The 23649-nt window shown below is 37.5% G+C and overlaps 1 protein-coding gene across 2 annotated transcripts in view; it reads right to left on the reverse strand.

Annotated features, from left to right (window-relative positions):
• The window catches only part of PRIM2 (DNA primase subunit 2), a 329295-nt gene that overhangs the window by 246620 nt on the left and 59026 nt on the right, over positions 1 to 23649 (reverse strand). Inside the window, exons 6-7 of one of the 2 annotated variants that reach the window (XM_032864463.1) lie at positions 18959 to 19060; positions 16282 to 16419 (exon numbers count right to left, since the gene is read on the reverse strand). In XM_032864463.1, coding sequence (XP_032720354.1) covers positions 16282 to 16419; positions 18959 to 19060 — 240 coding nt within the window. Of the gene's footprint in view, positions 1 to 16281; positions 16420 to 18958; positions 19061 to 20700; positions 20755 to 23649 lie in introns of those variants that run through there. The other variant, XM_032864464.1, reaches the window with a different exon arrangement.

Genomic DNA, 23649 nt, shown 5'->3' on the forward strand with positions numbered 1-23649 from the left:
TTGACATAAGAATGATTCAGCACCACATGAAACTGAAGGGGAAAATACAGTTTTAAAGCATGGGTATGTGTGTGTGCACGCATCCAAGCACGTGCACATGTACACCGCCTTAAGCTTAACTACGGGGTGCAACTGATAAATACTTGCTGAGGAATACGTTCCTTAGTCCGTGTTAAGAAATGAGAGTAAAGGGGCACCTGGGTGGCTCAGTGGCTTATAGCCTCTGCCTTTGGCTCAGGTCATGATCCCAGGGTCCTGGGATCGAGCCCCGAAACGAGCTCTCTGTTCAGCAGGGAGCCTGCTTCCCCCTCTCTCTCTGCCTGCCTCCCCACCTACTTGTGATCTCTCTGTGTCAAATAAATAAATAAAATCTTAAAAAAACAAAGAAGAAGAAATGAGAGTAGAAACACATAAAACATTGACGCTATCAAGGTAAAGAAGTAATTTCTATGACTTTCAGTACACAATTTTTTTAGCCATCCTCAAGAAGTAGAGATGATTTCCTTCTTAATATTTCAAACAAAACTCAAAAGTAGTCTGAAGGATTAATGAAAATGTACTTACAAAGCTTTAAGCTACTTGGAAGAAAAGACTATAAATGCAAATTTTTATTCTCTTTCTTTGGGATTACAGCTGCCCTGTCAAAATCCAAAGCTGTATTAGTTTGTTTTTTCCTAAAGACTGAATATTATTTCATCTTCTTTCCATTATTTTAGGCTTTAATGGTCAATGTGATAACTGTGCATTTTTTTATGGAACAGTTATAGAAGATAACATTCTGATTAGCAATCCTGCTTGCTCTTCTGTTTTCAAATTTATGAGAAAGAAATCCATCTTCTCTATCTTCTTCAGTTTCAGTTCTCTATTTTCTAGATCATTACCTCATTCATACCTCAATTTAGTAAGCTCACCGACATTGTTCACCTAACTGTTTTGCAACTCAAAAAATATAATCTTGTATATGGACAAAATCGTAGTTTCACAAAGAACAGCCATAATTTCTTTAAATGAGAGCTTCAACACGAAATTTCCATATTACTGAAGTTTCCTAACTCTATGATAGGTTTCCAAGCTAATACCATGTTTTAAAATGTACCCTAAAAGCATAAAATGATTTTTTTTAAAAAAGCATTTTTTTTTAACAGCAAGAGGGCTCATAAAACATTTACTCCTACTCTTAAAGTCTCCTTAAAAATTTAAGGGAAACCAAACCTGTGCATTTAGTTACCCTCAATTCCATCATTCCTTGATTATTTCTAATATAAAACAAGTCTAGGATAATTTTCATTTGCTCTTTTTATTTTTGTTTTGAACTTGTGCATTACTCCCCTAAATATTCTAGATAATATTTCCCACACCACCCCAATGTTAGTATATACCCTGCCTACTTGAGTTCAGAAGGTTCTGTGTCACTTGGATAAAGATGTAAAACCTTAATAAGATTTTTATTTCTGAGGCACAAGATTCACAATGCATGTAAACCAGAAAATGGATTCTGTACTCTCTGACAAGTTCCTCAAATATATGTGTGCAATTAAACAGACAAGCAGTGAAATTTGAAGGCACAGAATCAAAAACTGGTATACAAACAGTACTCACCTCCCTGAATGGAGTGAGAGCAGGAGGAGAAATGCCAGGACTTGTTATCAGCCACAGGTACAGACAAGGAAGAAACAAAGAGGGAACTCAAAGATGAAGACAAATAACAGTGATCTTATTCACCATCCCCTACCCCTACTCGCCAAAAAAGAAAAGATCAGGGAACTGTTCGTAGCTAAGGAAGAGCTCTGCGAAACCCAGATCAAAGATGCTGTCTTCTTTGAAGCCCTCTCTGGGATCTCCACACTGACTTCATCACTCTCTTTTCTGTGCTACTCTGTACTTAAGCTTTTACTGACCACAGTGTAGGAGAACCATTTACATCTCCCTCTCACTGCTGCTCCCTCTCACATGTTCTGAACACCCTGAAAGCTCAATCACACCTATCACCAGTGTTTGTGCCTGGTCAAAAGTGAATATTCAAGAAAACTTGCTAAATTGAATCTGAATAAAAATCTTTTTCTCAACATTATATAACCATGACAAAATTAAATGACAGCTGGTTATAAAGGAAAGCAAACCTAATTATAAACAAATACTTCTTTTTAATATTTCTTTTCTCTGGCACATATATTAAGTGTTACAGGTAAAAGAGTAGACCTGGGCAATTTAATATAGGATGTGGCCAACCTATTTCCATGAAACAAAGCTGGTTTAACTTTTTTTTTTAAGATTTATTTATTTATTTGACAGAGAGAGGGAATGCAGGCAAAGGGAGGAGCAGCAGGCAGAGGGAGAGGGAGACGCAAGCTCCCCACTGAGCAGAAAGACCGACTCTGACTCCCCAACGCCAACTCGGACAACTCAGACAACTCGGACTACGGGACTCGGACTCCAAGGCTCAATCTCTTGGACTCGGACTCCAAGGCTCCAAGGCAGGACTCTGCCTCGAGGGCTCAATCCCAGGACCCTGGGATCATGACGTGTGCCAAATGCAAATGCTTAACCGACTAAGCCACCCAGGCACCCCGAAGTTGGCTTAATATAATAGTTTTCTTTGGTTTAAATCCTCTGTGTCCTCTGTGTGTGTGTGTGTGTGTGTGTTTATATATATCTTCCTCCCATTCTCATTCTTTCTTTCATTAATGATGAATCAGAAACCCTTAAAAAAACTAAAATTCAAGGGGCGCCTGGGTGGCTCAGTCGTTAAGTGGCTGCCTCTGGTTTGGGTCATGGTCCTGGGGTCGAGTCTTGCATCGGGCTCCCTGCTCAGTAGGGACGTTTATAGGGGCGCCTGGATGGCTCAGTGGGTTAAAAAGCCTCTGCCTTCGGCTCAGGTCATGATCCCAGGGTCGAGCCCCGCATCAGGCTCTCTGCTCAGCAGGGAGCCTGCTTCCCCCTCTCTCTCTGCCTGCCCCTCTACCTACTTGTGATCTCTGTTTGTCAAATAAATAAATAAAATCTTAAAAAAAAAAAAAACTAAAATTCAAAAATGTCTAATCATTATTTTTCAATGTCCAGTCGTGGTTACAAATTACACTCTCAACATCTAATATTTTTAGATATTAGATATTAGATATTTCTCAAATATTCTTCATAATCCTAGCTTCCCTGTGCAAAATTTTTAAATTGGAAAACTAAACTAATAGAACATTGTACATTAACTAACTGGAATTAAAATAAAAACTTAAATAAAAAGTAAAAATACTTTATAATAAAAAATTGGAAAACTAACAGGTGATGCATCTTTCTTTGTAGTGACCGAATAAATTTTTGCTCTAAGAGAGCAGAACTGTCAAAGATTTGAATTTACAAGCACCCCCCCAAAAAAACTATTTCAGTATTCAGCTGTTTCCTAGCAACAGAATCTGCTGATATTTTCTCATCACAAGTAACAGACAAAAATCTGTATTTTGGTGCTCTCAGGTATCAGTAAAAGCAATGCAGCTTAGTGAAAAAAAATAGTAAATAAACCATAAATGACATATAAAGTACTAAGTTTTTCAAGACAATTTTGGCTACTCCTTTAAAATGGTTAACTATAAATCTTAAATATGATAAATGATCTGAGGAACAGAAGTGTTTATAAAAAGGGATCTTTTCTGTTTCTGGGGGTAGGTAGGATGCACAGAGGATACAAGGTGACCACAAAAACAGTAACCTAAGAATTACTCTATAAAGAGCTAGTCCAGTCATGAAGAAGGAAGTTGCTATTCTCAAGGTAGCTAGAGTTTAAGCCTGGATTATGTTGCATCATCAGAGTTTCTAAACAAAGTATAAAATTCCCATCTTGTCAAAAGAGTAACAGTTTAAACTACTATAGACAACTGCACTAGTTCTTCGGAAGTGTTCTGAGGCCATAAACAGTTGCACTTTACCCATTATCAAGATTTTACTCTTTTATAGACAGTACACTCAAGTGTATCCTCGTTTCACTTTAGTTTTCTCAACAAATCTGGAGAAAATGCAAACATGCAGTTCTCACAAGGTACTTCCTAAGGTCCTGAGCACATACTCTGCACAAGGCACTGTGCTAGGCATCAGAGATAATTAAGCAGGATATAGCACAAGCCCCACCATGGAGAAGATGAATATGGCTCAATCTTTACCCTGATAAACCCTACATTTAAAAACATGTAGCGGTGCCTAGGGTGGCTAAGTCAGTTAATGGTCTGCTGAGTGAATTCTGGTAAACCGTTCAAATTTTCTGGGGTTATGCTTTCATGGGCAAAATGAAGAGGCATTACTGGTATTTACTGAGAGCCTCTCATAATAAGAAAGCATTGCACTAAAGCACTACCACATGGAACAGGACAAGCAAGCATGTCCATTGATATCTATAAACCTAGAGTTTACATTCTAGCTGCCAAAAATAAGGGCAAGAAAACACACAAATGATTATCACACAACTCTAAAATCCTTGCCGGCTCTAAAAATTCTATGTATATGTACCACTAACATTTGCTGGCAACTAAAAAGCCAAGAAAACTTGAAATAAGTGATTCATTAAAATTCTTGCCACCAATAATTTCCATAAGCACAAAATGCAAAGGTATACTAAGCATTATAGGGAAAAAATGGTAAAATCGAAACTCCTTAAAATACTCTTCTTCACAAAAACGAACCCCTTCAAAAGAACACCTTAAAAAATTACTAGCACTTTGAAACTTTTAAGCACTTTATGTACATTAGTGATTTTTCTCAGTGAATAAACCTTTTTTTTTTTTTTTTTTTAGATTTTATTTATTTATGTGACCGAGGGAGAGAGAGAGATCACAGGTAGGCAGAGAGGCAGGCAGAGGCAGGCAGAGAGAAAGGGGGAAGCAGGCTCCCCGCTGAGCAGAGAGACCAATGCAAGGCTCAATCCCAGGACCAGGAGATTATGACCCAAGCTGAAGGCAGAGGTTTAACCCACTCCCAGCCAGGTGCCCAATGAATAAACCTTTCTATCAAAAACCTAGAATATCTCACTAAAACAAGAAAATAACTGTTACCGAATCCTATTCTGTGAATGGTGCCAAAAGCCTCATTTTCTAAAGTAAAATACATACGGCGAAAGATGGCAAAACTGACTTCTTCTTTTGTGGTATCTAGCTCATTGCACCTGACTGATCCCCATATCCAACCCCGAAATAGTTCAGTATTTGGTCCTCTTCTCTTTTTATTCTTCACTCCTTAGAAATTACATCCACTAGTTCCCAAATCTGTGTCTTAACCTCCAAGAATTTTTCTAAATTTTAACCCAGATTTACCAGAATGTCCTATTAATCCAAGAAATTGAACACACCCAATACCAAAATCATTTTCTATCCCAAATAGCTCTGTCTCACATCCCTATTGCTAAAACACATATCCAATGTTAACACAAGCAGTTTTATTCAAAATGGTTTCCAAAATAAGAGCCAAGATGCTCCTCAACAGACAAATGGATAAAGAAGATAGGGTTCATATATACAATGGAATATTACTCAGCCATCAGAAAGGATGAATACTTTTGTATCAGCATGGATAGGACTGGAGGAGATTATGCTGAGTGAAATAAGTCAAGCAGAAAAAGTCAATTATCATAAGGTTTTGCTTACTTGTGGAGCATAAGGAATAACATGGAGGACATTAGGAGAAGGAAAGGAAAAGTGAATTGGGAGAAATCGGAGGGGGAGATGAACCATGAGAGACTGTGGACTCTGAGAAACAAACTAAGGGTTTTGGAGGGGAAAAGGGTGGAGGGATGGGTGAGCCCAGTGGCAGGTATTACAGAGGGCACGTACTGCATGGAGCACTGGGTGTGATGCATAAACAATGAATCTTGGAACACTGAAAAAAAAAAAATTAAATTTTTAAAAAATGGTTTCCAAAATAGATATATGCAAGATGACCTACTGAGATAGAGAAAGAAATTAACTATCTATTCCCTTTTTTCTTCTCTTTTAAAACTACTTTCTAATGTCTACATCTGTGCATTGAAGATGTGTGATACTTTAAGTAAGGGAGCACAATCAAAAAGCCTGGAAACCACTAACATACAGACTAAAACTCAAACTCATAAGCCTGGTGATATCCACTGTTAAAATTTGATCTTCTACTATTCTTCATAGACATTAAATCCAAGCAAACATACCACTAACCAGTCTCCAAACACAGCCTAGGCATTCCAGCACCCCAATCATTTAGCTCTACTACTCTCTGCAAAATGTTCATCTCTCCATCTAGCAAATCACTTAAAGCCAAGGTCAACTCCACTCTCAAAATTCTCTCAGTTGAGGTGACACAACTCTCAGGACAATGCCCATTTCAACCTAGTCACTGAGTCTTTCCTGTACATTTTAGCTCTCCCTACTAGATAAAAAAAGGGATCTTGAGGGTCAAAGTCCCGTCTCATAAATGTCCCATCTCCCATCCTATCCTAGGCACTACACTGTAAACCTAACATGTTAAAGAAATGCTTGTTGAATGGACACAATTGTAAGCTGGACATTATATAAGGTTGAATAAACCACTATCTCACAAACCAAGTAACAATCAAGTTCAGGTTAGCATCCTCAGTCAACTAGTGCGTCTCAAAATAGAAGGAGGATGTTTACTTCTTCCCGCAAAATGATTCTTTCCATTAGTTTCATGGCTTTCAACTGCAACGTTTTGTTTCCTACAGATCAGTACCATGAGAGAATAAATGGGCGGTGTCGGATACTAAATAAAGGTGCAGGTGAAGCATTAGCTGCAGCACTGATTGATTCATTGTAACTGCCTTAAAATGACATTATATAATCAGGAAGAAATATTAGAAAAGACACAGTAATCAATCTAAAACCCAAGAAAATCAACTAGTTAGACAAAACAAAAATTCTTGTGTAATTACAAATTAAGTAACCATTCAAGAAAATTAATGTGATTACAAATTAAGTAACCATTCAAGAAAATTAATTCTATTTAACCACAATTTAAGAAACTAAACTGAATACAGCTTTTTAAAAGAGGATAAAAGATTTAAGAGGATCGTAAGCTCTTTAGAAATAAAAATTACTTGATCAAGTGCTTATAAAGAACATTTTTCCAAAGCAGCAAAACATGGTGAGCCACAAACTTAACTAGTATTCTAAAAATGTGAAAACGAAACCCTTTTCAAAAAAAGAAAATCTTTCCTTTCGCTGTGACTCTGAGAAAGGGCTTCTTCTTTGCCTACCATTACTTCTTTGGGAACTTATCAAAGTCCTTCTTTCTATATCTAAATTAGAAGTGTGTAAATAATACTTTCTGAAAGTCTGTATTTTTAATTTGTACCAGCACCTTCTAATGATGAATCTCACAAAGAGAAAGTGAAATTAATCACACTATGCCAGAAAAAAGATAATTTACTTTAAGGAAATTCAGCTACAATTTAAGAAGCTGTCGCATTTTTCAAAACAAACAAAGCATATTCTACTGCTTCCTGACACAGAGTAAAGGTTGTATGGAAACTCGTGCTCAGATGTGCGCCCTCCTTGGTTCTCCACCGAAGAGCCACTCTCTCCTATGTGATCTCATGGAATCTCATGGCCTCACCTTCTCCTCCCCAGAAATCTAACTTCTAAATCCAACTTCATAGCTGCCATCTCCAATTGGATGACTAATAAAGCACCTCCCACTTGACCTAGTCAAAACAGAACTCTTGGTTTTATTCTACGTACTTCTCTCACAGGCCTCCCCATCTTGATAAAAGGCATCACCCCCTAATCAGTTATTTAGGCCAAAAGTCTAGACAGTGTAACACAGTGGTCCAGAATAGAGACTCCAAGTCCCGATCACATGGATTCAAATATTGCCTCTGCTCCTCTCTACTTGTGCAGAGATGTCATAAGCCTCTGAATAATGACAACACCCACCTGATACAGTTACCATGAAGATTAAATATGCTAATTCATCTAAAGCATTTAGAAATGCACCTGGCAAATATTAAATCCAGTTCCAGCTATCATTATGATTATCTATTTCCTCTTTCCTCTCACACCCAGTCTGTCATGTCAGCCTCATGCAATCACCCATTTCAAGCCACCATCTAGACAGCAATAAACTTCCCAACTACTTTTCATGTTTCCATTCTTTCTTGCCCCTCAAAGTGCTTTACAAGCAGCAGCCACAGTAATCTATTTAAAACATAAATCAGATCATATCACTCCCACATTCAAAACCATCCAATGGTTTTCTAATGAGTTATGTTAAATCAAACTCTCGACCCTGGTTTATCCAAAGTCCTGTATCGAGTCTTCGCAGGCCCATCTTGTACTACCCTCTGCTGGCTCACTACACTCCAGCCACACGGGCCTTCTACATTCTGCAAAAATGCCAAGATTCTCTTCTGTCTGAAACACTTTCCTCTGTATTTGTTCAGCTGGCTCCTTCATGTTAGATACAATAGTGTTATTATTTATTTCTTTGGTAATTGTCTACCTCCACTACAATATAAGATTAAAAAAAAAAAAAAAAAAAACACCTCATCTATCTTAAGTACTGTGTCTCTAGTACCCAAAACAATATGTGGGTGAACAAAAAGTTATTTAAAAAAATAAACCATTGGGATGCCTGGGTGGCTCAGTCCATTAATCGTCTGCCTTCAGCTCAGGTCGTAATCCCAGGGTCCTGGGATCAAGTCCCACATTAGGCCCCCTACTCAGTGGGGAGCCTGCTTCTCCCTCTGCCTGCTCTGCCTGCTGCTCCCTGTGCTTGTGCCCTCTCTCTGACAAATAAATAAATAAAATTTTTTAAATAAATAAATAAATCAACCATTAACTGAAATAACTGGCCAAAGCTTCTAAAATTGTTATGTGAGGCAAATAAATGCATCTTTCCCTCATTCTTTTCCCTAACTGGTTATCGATTTATTGCAACTCAGCTCCTAATTCAACTTTTTTGCCTGTTCTATAACTGGATCCTAATATAATTTTTAGTACTTCCTCAGCTCTTAAAAATCTAAATCCTCAATAATCTAACTCCTTATAAAGATCCAGTTCTCATCAAAAGATTCTAAAAATTATAATTAGAAGACCTGAAATTTAGAGCTCCAGCAATTACTAGCCAACAGAACCCTGGAACAATTACTTAGCCTCTTGGAGCTACATTTTCCTCACTGTATAATGCAGACGGTAGTCCCTGTCTACCTCAGAGGACTGTGGTAAAGGTCCAGTGAGGCAGCAAATAATAAACTATACACAAGTGGAAGCTATTACAATCTATCAGAGCTCAATAAAACTTTACTGGGCACTTGCTAGACGTTAAATAACAAATAAATTTTAATTAAGACAAGAGCCCCTACTCTCACAGAGCTTACATTTTTTTTTTAAAGATTTTATTTATTTATTTGACAGAGATCACAAGTAGGCAGAGAGGCAGGAAGAGAGAGAGGAGGAAGCAGGCACCCTGCTGAGCAGAGAGCCCGATGCGGGGCTCGATCCCAGGACCCTGAGATCATGACCTGAGCCGAAGGCAGAGGTCTAACCCACTGAGCCACCCAGGTGCCCCAGAACTTACATTTTTGTTGAGAGAAAAAAAAAAAAAACACATAATGAGCATAACTTCATCATAGTTTCGTATTTTATTCAGAAGTAAAAAAGTCATGAAAATCCAACAGAAACAAAGAATCTGCTCCAGACTGAAGGAGACTAAAAAAACATAACATATCTCATACAAAATTGAATCCTTCTGAAATTAAGGACATAATTCAACTGTGAAACTGTGAAACTTGAATGAGAACTGAGGATTAGATGGTACTCATGTATTGATGCTAATTTGCTTATTCTCAAAGTTGAACTGTCATTATACAGGAGAATATCTTTGTTTATAAATGCTCACTTCAGCAGCACATATACTAAAATTGGAACAATATAAAAATTACAACCTATAGTACTGGGGCAATGAGACATCAGGTTGGGAACTTATTTTCAGAAGCCTATGGCAAAATGCTATTGTTTACTTGCAACTTTTTTGTAAGTATGTATTTCAAAATTGTAAAACATTATTAATTTTTTCAAAGTTACTTTGTTTTTGTTTTAAGTAGCATGGAGCCCAATCCAGGACTTGAACTCACAACCCTGAGATGAAGACCTAAGCTGAGATCAAGAATCAGGTGCTTAACCAACTAAGCCACCCAGGCACCACTTTTTTTTTTTTTTTTTAAGATTTTTTATTTATTTATTTGACAGAGATCACAAACAGGCAGAGAGACAGGCAGAGAGAGAAGCAGAAGCAGGCTCCCCACTGAGCAGTCAGCTCAATGGCAGGGCTCCATCCCAGGACCCTGAGATCATGACCTGAGCCGAAGGCAGAGGCTTAAGCCACTGAGCCACCCAGGCGCCCCTTTAAAGTTACTTTGGAGGGAGGAAAGAATGAGCAGGAGAGAAAAAAGAGAAAAGAATTTTTCCCAATAGGGTACAAAACTTAAATGAAATTTGATGAAAAAATGAAAGTGTTACTAACTTAGGAACTTACAAAAGTTTGTCTTTAATCTCCAATTTATAAAGTTTGCTGAAAACTGTACATATCCTTCTTTGCACATAGATTATTAGAAAGATAAACTGAAGAGCAAATATGCATGTGCTCATTTTTACTGGCACCCAAACAACTTCTCACATTTTTCAGCCACAATTATTATATTATGTGCACAGATTAACAATTAGGAAAAGAGAAGGAAAAAGACCAAAATCAGCACAGGAGTGGTACCAATACTCTAGAAGCTTTTTGAAATGCATCATGACATTTTTGTTTTTCGTGGGACCTGGGAGGGCATTTAATAAATAAGAGCAAGGGATGCCCAATATCCTAAAAAGTATACAGCTGATTCACACAAAGAAGTGCTATCCAAAATGTCAGCAGAGAAAATGGGTGAATAAAACGAGTAATAATAAAACAAGAGGAATGGCCAACTAGTAGGCAAACATCACTGTCTACCACAGAGATTTACTGTAGTGAAAGACACTATCTTCATCCGTAAGTAGATATGGTCCAAAGTAAGTCACAAACTACTAAAGAAACTATTTAAAAACATTAACTTTGGGGTGCTTGGGTGGCTCAGTCGGTTAAGCGTCTGCCTTCAACTCAGGTCATGATCCCAGATCCTGGAATGGAGTCCTGCATTGGGCTCCCTGCTCAGCGAGGAGCCTGCTTCTCCCTCTGTTTGTATGTGTACGCATGCTCTCTCTCTTCCTCTCAAATAAAATCTTTTAAAAACTTAAAACATAAAAACATTAACTTTACTGAGAATTTTTTTTAAAGTAAAAAATACAAAATTAGGGAAGGAGGAAGAATATTAATAGTTAGTAAATACCTATTGTACTGGTGCTTTCATAAAGTGCCTTATTAATAAAACTAGTTAATATTTTAGTCTTCCCAAATACTGAAATAGTTGAATTATACATGTTTAGGTAACCCTGGACAGTCAGTAATAAAAATTATTTAAATGAGAAAATATTATAAATTTTAACTCAAAAGAAAAGGTTGGCCTATGCTTCTGCTGGTATCAGTATAGCCTAAAAAGAGCCACATCACAACTTCGAAGTTCTCTTTTGCTTGGAGTACCACAAAGTTATTTTAAAAAACTAGACTCATTTTAAAAGGCAAAGGTACTGCAAAATGTATTTTTATTCAAGTATAGTTAACATACATATTAGTTTCAGGTGTGCAATGTAACAACTCAACAATTCTATACATTACTCATCTGGACAAGTGCACTCAATCTTCTTCACCTATTTCACCCATCCCCTGCCAGCCTCCCATCTAGGAACCATCAATTTGTTCTCTGTATTTAAAAGTCTTCTTGTCTCTTTTTTTCTTTATTTCTTAAATTCCACATGAGTGAAATCATATGGTATGTCTTTCTCTGACTTATTTCACTTAGCATTATACCCTCTAGATCCATCTATGTTGTTGCAAATGACAAGATTTCATTCTTTATAGGTGAGTAATTTTCTTGTGGATGTGTGTGTGTGCATATCTTCTTATCCATTCATCTGTTGATGGACACTTGGATTACTTCCATATTTTGGCTATTATAAGTAATACTGCAATAAATATATGGGTACATATATCTTTTTGCATTAATACTTTCATATTCTTTGTGTAAATAGCCAGTAGTGGAATTGCTAGGTCATATGATAGTTCTATTTTTAATTTTTTGAGGAACCTCCATACCATTCTCCACAGTGACTGCACCACCTTGAATTTCCATGAACAGGGCACAGGGGTTCCTTCTTCTCCACATCCTTGCCAATATATTTCTTGCTTTTGTGATTTTAGCCATTCTGACAAATGTGAGGTGATATCTCATTGTCATTTTGATTTGCATTTCCCTGATGATGAGTGATGTTAAGCATCTTTTCATGTGTCTTTTGGCCATCTCTATGTCTTCTTTGGAAAAATGTCTATTCAGACCCTTGGTCCATTTTTTTTATCAGATTGTTTTTTTGGTGTTGACTTGTAGTAAGTTAATACCTTTGGACATTAACTCCTTATGAGATACATCACTTGCAAATACCATTTCTCATTCAGTAGGCTCTTTTAGTTTTGTTGATATTTCCTTTGCTGCGGAGAAACTTTTTATTTTGATGTAGTCCCAACAATTTAATTTTGCTTTTGTTTCCCTTGACAAAGGAAACATACCTAGCAAAACAGTCCTATAGCTGATGTCCAAGAGACAAATGTCTATGTTTTCTTCCAGGATTTCTATGGCTTCACATCTCACATTTAGGTTCTTCATCCATTTTCAGTTATTATAGTCTAAGAAAGTGGCCCGGTTTCATTCTTTCGCATGTAGCTGTCCAGTTTTCCCAACACCAATTGTTGAAGAGACTTTTTCCCATTGTATATTCTTACCTCCTTTGTCGTAGATTAATTGATCATCAAAGCATGAATTCATTTCTGGACTCATACTGTTCAATTGATCTGTTTTATATTTCTATGCCAGGACCATACTGTTTTGATTACTACAGCTTTACAGTCTATTTTGAAATTTGAGATTGTGATACCACCAGTTTTGGCTATTTGGGCTCTTCTGTGGTTCCATAAAAATTTTGGAGTTATTTGTTCTAGTTCTCTGAAAAATGCTGTTGGTATTTTGATAGGGATTGCACTAAATCTGTAGATTGCTTTGGGCAGAACAGACATTTTAACAATATTGGTTCTCTCAATCCACGAACACGGAATATCTTTCCCTTTGTTAGTGTCATCTTCAATTTCTTTCATCACTGTTTTACAGTTTTCAGAGTACAGGTCTTTCACTTCCTGGCTTAAGTTTATTCCTAAGCATTCTATTAGATTTGCACGTTCGGTACTTGATTCAGAACTTCAAGGTTATGTGATGTGGCTCTTTTAAGCTATACTGATTCCAGTCAGAAGTACAGGCCAACCTTTCCTTTGGAGTTAAAAAGGGTAATATTTTCTGGTATAAATAATTTTTATTACTGATTAGGGTTACCGAAATATGTATAATTCAGCTCTATCAGCATTTTGTATAATTATAAACAGAATTGTTTTCTTAATTTCTTCCTGCTACTTCATTATCAGTGTATAGAAATACAAGATTTTGGGGTGCCTGGGTGGCTCAGTCCGTTAAGCATCTGCCTTCGGCTCAGGTCATGGTCCCAGTGTCCTGGGATGGAGCCCTGCATCAGGTTCCTTGGTCAGTGGGGAGTCTGCTTCTCCATCCCTCCTCCGCTGACTCCTGCTTATTCTCTCTACCTCTCTGAAGTAAATAAATAAAATCTTAAAAAAAAAAAAAAAAAAAGAAATGCAAAATTTCTATTATTAATTATATAATCTGTGACCTTACTGAATTCATTTGTCAATTCTAGTAGTTTTTAGTGGAGTCTTTCAGATGTTCTATATATATTAGGTCATCTGCAGATAGTGAAAGTGACTTCTTCCTTACCAATTTGGATCTCTTCTGCCTCTTTTTTCCTGTAGGACTACTGTGGCTAGGATTTCCAGTAATGCATTAAATAAAGGCAGAAGAGTGGACATCCTTGTCTCATTCCTGATCTTAAGGAAAAACCTCTCAGTTTTTCACCATGGAGTATGATGTTAGTGTGTGGGTCTTTCATATATGGCCTTTATTGTGTTGAGGTACATTCCCTCTAAACCTATTTTGTTCAGAGTTTTATCATGAATGGACGTTGTATTTTGTCAAGTGCTTTTTCCACATTTACTGAAACGATCATAAGGCTTTTACCTCCTTGTTGATGAGATTTATAATACTGATCAATTTGAACCACCCTTGCATCCCTGGAAGAAATCCCACTTTAATGGATTGTTGAATTTAGTTTGTTAATACTTTGTTGAAGATTTTTACAACTGTGTTCATCAGATACTGGCCTATAGTTCTTTTTTGTAGTACCTTTTAGTATTAGGGTAATGCTGACTTACAGAATGAATCTGGAAGCTTTCTCTCTGCTCCCGTTTTTTGGAATAGTCTGAAAAGAGTACTAACTCTTCTTTAAATATTCGGTAGAATTTGCCTTGAAGCCATCTAATCCTGGACTTTTGTTTGTTGGAAGGTTTTAATTACTAATTCAATTTCATTGCTACTAATCAGTCTGTTCAAATTTTCTTTTTATTACTGATTCAGTTTTGGAAGCTTAAAATATTTCTAGGAATTTACTCATTTCTTCTTGGTTATCCAATTGCCTGGCATATAATTTTCCATAACATTCTTTTATAATCCTTTATATTTCTGTGGTATCAGCAGTTATTTCTCCTCTTTGATTTCTGATGTTTATAGGAGTCCTTTTTCTTTTTTTTTTTGAAGAGTCTGGCTAAAGGTTTATCAACTTTGTTGATCTCTTCAGAGAACCAACTCTTGACTCCATTGATCTATTCTATTTTTTCTTCAGTCTCTATTTCATTTATTTCTACTATAATCTTTATTATTTCCTTCCTTCTACTGGCTCCAAGCTTTGGTTCTTTTTCCAGTTTCTTTAGCTGTAAGGTTCGGTTGTTAATTTGTAATTTTCCTTGCTTCTTAAGGTAGGCCTATACTGCTATTATCCTCCATCTTAGAACCGCTTTTGCTGCATCTCCAAAATTTTGTCATTGTATTTTCATTTGTTTCCAAGTATCTTTTAATTTCCTCTTTGACTTCTTGATTGGCCCATTCATCATTTAGCAATGTGTTATTTAACCTCCATATATTTGTGTTCTTTCCAAAGTTTTCTTGTGACTTGATTACTAGTTTCATACTGTTGAAGTCGCCAAAGATGCATGATATGATTTCAATCTTTTGGAATTTGTTGAAACTTGTTTTGTGGCCTACCATGTGATCTATTCTGAAGAATGTCCCATGTGCGCTTGAAAAGAATGCGTATTCAGCTGTTTGGGGATGGAATGTTCTGAATATATCTCTTAGATCCATCTGGTTCAGTGTGTCAAACAAAGCCACTGTTTCCTTGTTGATTTTCTGTCTGGATGGTCAACTCATTGATGTTAAGTAGGGTATTCAAGTCCCCTACCAAAACATGTATTTTTAAGATGTTATCACTGAAGTGTAACTCTTTCAACAAACCCACTGAAAAGCACTCAACATGTTTTGTTTTGTTTTGTTAAAGATTTTACTTATTTATTTGACAAAGAGAGAGAAAGAATACGTAGGCACGGAGAGCAGCAGGCAGAGAGAGAAAGAAGCTCCCCGCCGAGCAAGAAGCCCCACGTGGGACTCAATCTCAGGACGCTGGGATCATGACCTGAGCTGAAGGCAGACTCTTAACCAACTGAGCCACCCAGGCATCCCTGATCATATTATTTATTCAAACAGCTACTACCACTTTCACTTAGCAATAGGTTGTTTATTGCAGCAGTAGCGTATCAACATTTTTATAAAGGTTTTCTTCTATATCGCCCTCTACAGATACAAAATACCAATTCAGAACAGAAATCTAGGGACCATATACACCATAGGCAACGACAACTGTGAAGGGCCTCATAAGAAATCCATCTCTAAGGAAAAAAGGCACAACCTTGAAGACACAATCCACAGAAGCCTCTCACAAAATTCATCAGCTCACTATTAGTATTACTATAAGAAAGATAACTAAGAAAACTAACCATGGGCAGTAACAAATAAAAACCTAGGGGTTCTAGAATTACCAGTATGACATCATAAGCAATTAAAGTATCATTATAAAAACTATTTCTTAAAAAGTACAGAACAAAACTACCAAAAGCATATAATTGAAAATGTGACTATGCAGAAATAAGGTAAATACAGAAATAAAGTGAAACACTTACTGCCAAAGCCTTGGAGAGTTTGGCTCTGAACTCATTCAGGACAATTGCCACAATGTCTTTAAGTGGTACATAAGCGAAGCCACTTTCCAAATAGACTTTCCTTCCTCGGAATAAATCCAGAGCATCAGCAAAAGGGATCTGAATTCATAGTGAAACAGGGAAAATAAGTCAGTACGTGTCATGAAATCTCCCTAAATCTTCCTAAGTACTAAATCTAAACAAAATTCTTCCTGTAAGAAATTAACTTGTCCCAGCAGATCAAAAATAAACAAACAAAAAACCAATATATAATCCTTAAAACTAAATGACAAATATTAGTAAGAAATGACAGTCCAAAAATGTGCTCATTTCAGAGTATATGCTTTGAAAAATAATAAGCCAAGTTAGAATGCATTATTTTTATTCTTAACTCATGAATTTACAAATTATAATCTTTAGGATTTTAAACACTCAAGTCAAGCCCACTAAGCATGTTGCATTCCCCTCATATGACATATTCCACAATTTTACTCTGTATCAATTATGTATATACAATATGTTCGATAACAAAAATTACTAATAATTCTAAATTTCTTCATCTGTTTCCATTATTTCACTAGAAAAATACATTAGAAAAGTTAATCTCAACACCAAGAAATGAAAATAAAAACTGCTCAGTGCCGCTACTCAAGTACTTACCAATAAATATCATTTAAAACACAATACTCCATTTGCATTTTTTTTAAATCCTGAGAACTACCCTAAAATTTTATGATATGAGAACACAGTATGAGTAAACTGAAAATCATCCTTACTCTCCAATACAGTTTTTTTTTAATGTGGTAAAAAATTAGGTGAAAGAAATGATCCCCAAATTACCTAGTCACCCAAGTTTTAGAGAGGAGTTAAATCTATATGCGTGGGGCGCCTAGGTGGCTCAGTGGGTTAAGCTTCTGCCTTCAGCTCAGGTTATGGTCTCAGGGTCGTGGGATTGAGCCCCTCGTCTGGCTCAGCGGGGAGCCTGCTTCCCCCTCTCCCTCTGCCTGCCTGTGATCTCTTTCTCTGTCAAATAAATAAATAAAATCTTTAAGAAAAATAAAAAATAAATAAATCGATATGCCTAAGAGGCACCTGAAGAGCTCACTTGGTTAAGCATCCAGCTCTTAGCTTCAGCTCAGATCATGATCTCATGGGTCATGGGACTGAGGTGAGTTGGGGTCCGTGCTCAGGGGCAGTACGCTTGAAGATTCTCTCCCTCTGCCCACCCCCACACACACTCTCTCGCTCTCTCTCAAATAAATAAATAAATAAATAATATATTTATATAAAAATATAAATATATAATATATACATCTCTAAGATTTTTCTACATATCCAATAAAACCACCCAATAAACAGATTATGTTTTTTAAAAAAACATATCTATGACTACAACACAGTCCTAAAGAAGTTCATCACTTAATTGAGAAAACAAGACAGACACACGTGGAAAGTCAAACAGTTCTGCAGGGTGGTATGTGTATGACACGGCACCGAACAACAGTTACACAGAACATACTGGAGGAGGTGGTTAGATGGTTTATTTCAATGATCCAGGCAAGAGATGGGGATAGTTTGGAAGCAAGAGTTCTAGTCCAGACTCTGTGACTGACCAGACTTATGATTTCTATATATTTAATGAATGCTTCTAAATTTCAGCAAGGAAGGGGAGAGAGATGGTATAAATGACTCTTAGGTGTTCTTTAGCTCTAATATTCCATGATTCTAGCTTATTAAGGTGGTCACAGTGGAAACAAAAATGCCCAAGGAGAAGCAAAAAAATGATGTGAGGAGAGAGTAATAGGAAATGCATGGTGTGGGAAGAATAAATATTGATTCCCATAGTCTACATTTGGAAAGCTGACTGAATGATGGCCTAAATGGTAGAAACAGGGAAGTCGAAATAGGGAGCTAATGTGGAAGCAGGATTTTAAATTACTGGCACTCACTGACAATAATCAGTACATGCTTTTCAAAGGAAATTGTGGTGTTGCAGCTATCAAACTTTTAAAATTAATTTCAGCTCCACCCCTTCCCCTTCTGGAATTATTCAATCCAAAAGCTATTCAATGGGTTCAAGCAGAGTAGATTATCTGTGCTGAGGAAAAGAGGGCAGCAGAGATGGCCCACTTCAAGATGCCAGAACCTGAGTAGTTGTTAAAGAAGGTTTGTCAGGGAAGAGCAAAAGGGCAGAAAATGCCAGGGCCCAAATGGAATAAGAGTCTAGGTGGGGAAAATGGTCCAAGCATGGCATCAGAGCCCAAGAGTGATGGAAAGGCTATCACGCAGAGCAGTGATCCAGAACAAGGTGTTGAAGCCCAGTGGGTGAAGAGTGTCCCTGCAGGGGCAGCTCAGCATGGGGAGTCGAAGCCTATGTATTTTGAGAAGAGTATTCCTTTAAGAGAATGGCCTGCTTTGGTGGGGTCAGAGTCTAGCCTAACCAGAGTCTAGTCTAACCAAATAAGGTTAGACAGTGTGTAGACTCTGTGGGACAGCCCAGCACACCCTCAGCAGAGGTGAAGATGAATTCTGCACAGGAGAGAGAGAAGAAGAGGGAGCAGTAACCAGAGGCTATACGACTGGGTTTATTAACTATGTATATAAAGCTCAATGGGATATATTTAATAAAACTTAGGATGTATTTTAAAAGTTTACATACCTTATAAACTGACTCCGACTCCCAGTCTATCTTAGATCCACTCAAACTGGGTGATGAAGCAAGAATCTCTGGTTCTCGGAGCTTCTTCTCTTCATCACTTATCTAAAAGGAAATATATTTTGTACAATTTAAAAAATTAAAGCTCTTAAAAAAAATTAAAAGTCTACATTCAGTTTCAATAAAATACTTTCCTATTCTAGTAATGATTCAATACTTTTATAAAATTTTAAAGTCCTGGTACTTCAAATCATTCCTAATATGAGTAATAACTCATTACTATAATTAAGAAAGCCAAAATATGAAAGAAAATTTAAATTCAATATACATTAAAATTTCTACTCCACCATTTTCTGAGAACATATGACAAACAAACAAAAAAACCCGGAAAGTATTACAACAGGTAATTTTAATAAAAACTCAGGTTAGGGGTGCCTGCGTGGCTCAGTTGTTAAATGGCTGCCTTCAGCTCAGGTCATGATCCCAAGATCAAGCCCCGCCTCAGGCTCCCTGCTCCATGGAAGCCTGCTTCTCCCTCTCCCACTCTCCCTGCTTGTGTTACCTCTCTCGCTATGTATCTCTCTATCAAATAAATAAATAAAATCTTTTTTAAAATAAATAAATAAATAAAAATTTAAAAAATAAAAAAAACTCAGGTTAACATAGACTAAAAATAGTCTATGGGAGCATAACAGTCTAACTGGGAACATGATTCCAATTCAACAGTTGTATTAATTTATTACAATACATTATTTGCAATTAAAAATGGTTTAACATATTTCTCAATTTTCTAGCCATACAAAACAATTTCAAATTTAAAACACCAGCTTTTCTAGAAATATCTGTAGATCTACTATCTCAGACTGATTACATCTTTAAAAATAAAAAGATTGGGGCGCCTGGGTGGCTCAGTGGGTTAAGCCTCTGCCTTCGGCTCAGGTCATGATCTCAGGGTCCTGGGATCGAGGCCCGCATCGGGCTCTCTGCTCAGCGGGGAGCCTGCTTGCTCCTCTCTCTCTGTATGCCTGCCTCTCTGCATACTTGTCATCTCTCTCTCTCTGTTTCAAATAAATAAATAAAATCTTTAAAAAAAAAAAATAAAAAGATTGATCTGACTAGATAAAAATTTCAAAATTCTAGAGAAAAAAAGATCTGTAAATGAAGATAAAATATAAAACAAATATTGAGGGGAATACTTAGATCATTTAACATCCAGGTTATGCTCAATAAGCCCCAAGATAGTAGGAGGATGTAAGTACTAGTAATCTAAAAGCAAAATACACACAATAATCATTTAAGTGACAACAATAAAAGTAAATTAAAATTACACTTTTATAATTGTCAAGATGATCAGAGAAAAGCTTTGTAGCTTTTCTTCTTTGTAGCTTTTCTGATCACTTTTTTTTTTAAGATTTTATTTATTTATTTGACAGAGAGACAGTGAGTGAGGGAACACAAGTAGTGGGAGTGGGAGAGGGAGAAGCCAAGCAGGGAGCCCAATGCGGGCCTCGATCCCAGGATCCTGGGATCATGACCTAGCCAAAGGCAGACACTTGACTGAGCCATCCAGGTGCCCCTTCTGGTCACTTTTATTATAGCCATCTATGTTAGTTAGGATTGGCTAAGTTATGGTGCAATAACAAAGAATTTATAAATTTCAGTGGCTTAACAAAAAATGGTATTTCCTGCTTTTCTCCATGTTCAGGAGGAATGGTGGGGAGGCAGCGGCAGAAGCAGGAATGCTTCACTATCAGTGGTTCTCACCAAGCAACCAGATGCCTGAGGGAGGCTCCAATATCCTGCATGATAAGCAGAATGAACAAGAATGGCAAACTGGTTCTTCTTAAGAGTTATGTAGGTCAATTCCACTTACATCTCATTGACAAAAGCGTATCATTTTTTTTGCATACTATCCTCAAAGGAGCAGGGAAGTAATTCTATTACTTGCCCAGAAAGAAGAGAATCCAAATTTACTGGTGAACAGTATCAATGATTACAGCAATCCATTCTTCTAGTCACCAATTTACAGTTCACTCAACTTATGATACAAAATACATTCACTCCTATCACAAGTGAGACAATCTAAAAGTTCTATACAGTAACGGCATTAATCTCAAAGTTCGGTATCCATGGGTGATGCTTGGTAGTCCCTATATAAAAAGATAAAGCTGCTCATGTCCTCTCCACTTAGACACACAGACACAACACCCTCCTCACACACACTCAGTAAATAGTGCTCTAATAGGGACAGAATAATCATGGTAAACATTAGAAAGGGGAAGATGGGGTGCTTGGGTGGCTCAGTCAGTTAAGCATCCCATCATTGATTCTGGCTCAGGTCATGATCTCAGGGTCCTGAGATTGAGCCCCACCACTGGGTTTGAGCTGAGCATCGAGCCTGCTTAAGATTCTCTCTCTCTCTCCCCCTCTCCTGTTGCTCTTCCCCTCTCACAAGCATGCCCTCTCTCTTAAAAAAAGGCGGGGGGGTGAAGAATAGGGAGAAGAGTAAATTAAAATAATAATGTAGTATTAGTTTATACCTATTAAAATGCAAAAAGTTCAAAGATTTAGAAAATACAGTGTGTGGAGGGCACTTTGACAATACATATCAAAAAAGATTTAAAACGAGCAGGCCCTAACAATTTCACTTCCAACATCAGTCTAAGTAAATAACAGGAGAAATACATACACAGGAACAATTTCTTTTCATCAGAATGCTATTTACAATAAGAGGAGAAAAAAAAAACCCAATGTCCAAGAACAGGTATGTAGGTAAGTAAATTTCAGTAGAACTTTAAGTTTCAGTAAAGCAAGCTATATTACTCAGATCAACCTCTCACAAAAAAATCAAAGAAATAACAATGAGAAAAAAATTTTTTTTAATATTTTATTTATTTATTTGACAGAGATCACAAGCAGGCAGAGAGGCAGACAGAGAAGGTGGCGGGGAAGCAGGCTCCCTGCTAAGCAGAGAGCCTGATGCGGGGCTGATCCCAGGACGCTGGGATCATGACCTGAGCCGAAGGCAGAGGGCCAACCCACTAAGCCACCCAGGCTCCCCAACAATGAGAAAATTTTTAAAAGCATCTTCTTTAGGGGAAACTGGGTGGCTCAGTCGGAGCCACTCAGGAAACTGGGTGGCTGGGCCTACAGTTCAGGTTATGATTCCAGGGTCCTGGGATCAAGCCCTGCAAAGAGGTCCCTGCTCAACAGAGAACCTGCTACTCCCTCTCCCTATGCCCCTCCCCCTGCTCATGATGGCTCTCAATCTCTCTCTCTCTCAAATAAATAAAATCTTTTAATTAGTAAATAAAAGCATCTTCTTTAAAGCACAGATTATATATATATAAACTCAAGCTCTGAGTGAGTTTGTATATATGGAGTGGAGTATCTAACAAGAAATCCTCCTGCTCAAATGTCATCAGTGAAATCCCAAGCCTTGAACTTCTTTTAAGGTGGTCCCTGAATCAAATACCTCCAGACAGCTGGCATAAGCAAACTCAAATCTTCTATGAAGAAAAGCACATTCCAGTATGCCTCAAAGGATTCCTGAAAACTCATCTTCAAATACCATGTCAAGCATATTGTATTTTATAACAAGGCTCACAATAAAACATCACTTCATAACTAACAATAAGACTCAAAATATATAGATAATAACTATATTAATATGTATAAAGAAAAAAGACAAATATGATGGTAGCTGGGGCTCTTGGGTGGCTCAGTTGGTTGACCAACTGCCTTCAGTTTGGGTCACAGTCAGTCTCGGAGTCCTGGAATCAAGCCCTGCATTGGGCTTCCTGCTCAGTGGAAAGTCTGCCTCTCTCTCTCTCTCCCTCTGCCCTTTCCCCTTGCTTGTTCTCAATCCCTCACATAAATAAATAAAATCTTTTTAAGAAAATGACTTTTAAAAAAGATCTGAGGGGCACCTGGATGGCTTAGTTGGTTAGGTGGCTGCCTTCAGCTCAAGTCATGATCCTGGAGTCCCTGGATCAAATCCCACATCAGGCTCCCTGCCTGGCAGGGAGTCTGCTTCTCCAGCTGACCTCTCTCCTCTCATGCTCTCTCTAATAATTAAATAAGAAAAATATAAAAAAAAAAAAAAAACAGGGGCGCCTGGGTGGCTCAGTGGGTTAAGCCTCTGCCTTCGGCTCAGGTCATGATCTCAGGGTCCTGGGATCGAGCCCCGCATCAGGCTCTCTGCTCAGTGGGGAGCCTGCTTCCTCCTCTCTCTCTCTGCCTGCCTCTCTGCCTACTTGTGATCTCTGTCTGTCAAATAAATAAATAAAATCTTTTATGAATAAATAAATAAAGATTTGAATAGTGGTTGCCTCTTGAAGAGCAGGAACAGGGATTTTCTGGAGCATGAGGAGACTCTCGGGGTTGATAGCAATGTTCTGTATCTTGGCAAGTTTGAGCTGCACACACTTATGCATTTGTCAAAATTCATGAATGGTATACTTAAGAGTTGTGCCTTTCATTGTACGTAAGCTTTACCTTAAATAAAAAGAGAACTGTTAACAAACATTGAACTCTAGCTTTCTTTCTGTGCCAGCAGCACTCTTGCAAACATGGTAAACATTCCTAAAACCTGCTGCACCTTCTGCAAGAACTGTGTAAGCACCAACTTCACAAAGTGACATAGGACAAGAAAGGCAAAGATTCTTTTTACGCCCAGGGAAAGCAGCTTTATG

The sequence above is a fragment of the Lontra canadensis genome, unplaced genomic scaffold (assembly GCF_010015895.1).
Source record: "Lontra canadensis isolate GAN:19392208 unplaced genomic scaffold, GSC_riverotter_1.0 scaffold27, whole genome shotgun sequence".
In the NCBI taxonomy this organism is placed as follows: Eukaryota; Metazoa; Chordata; class Mammalia; order Carnivora; family Mustelidae; genus Lontra; species Lontra canadensis.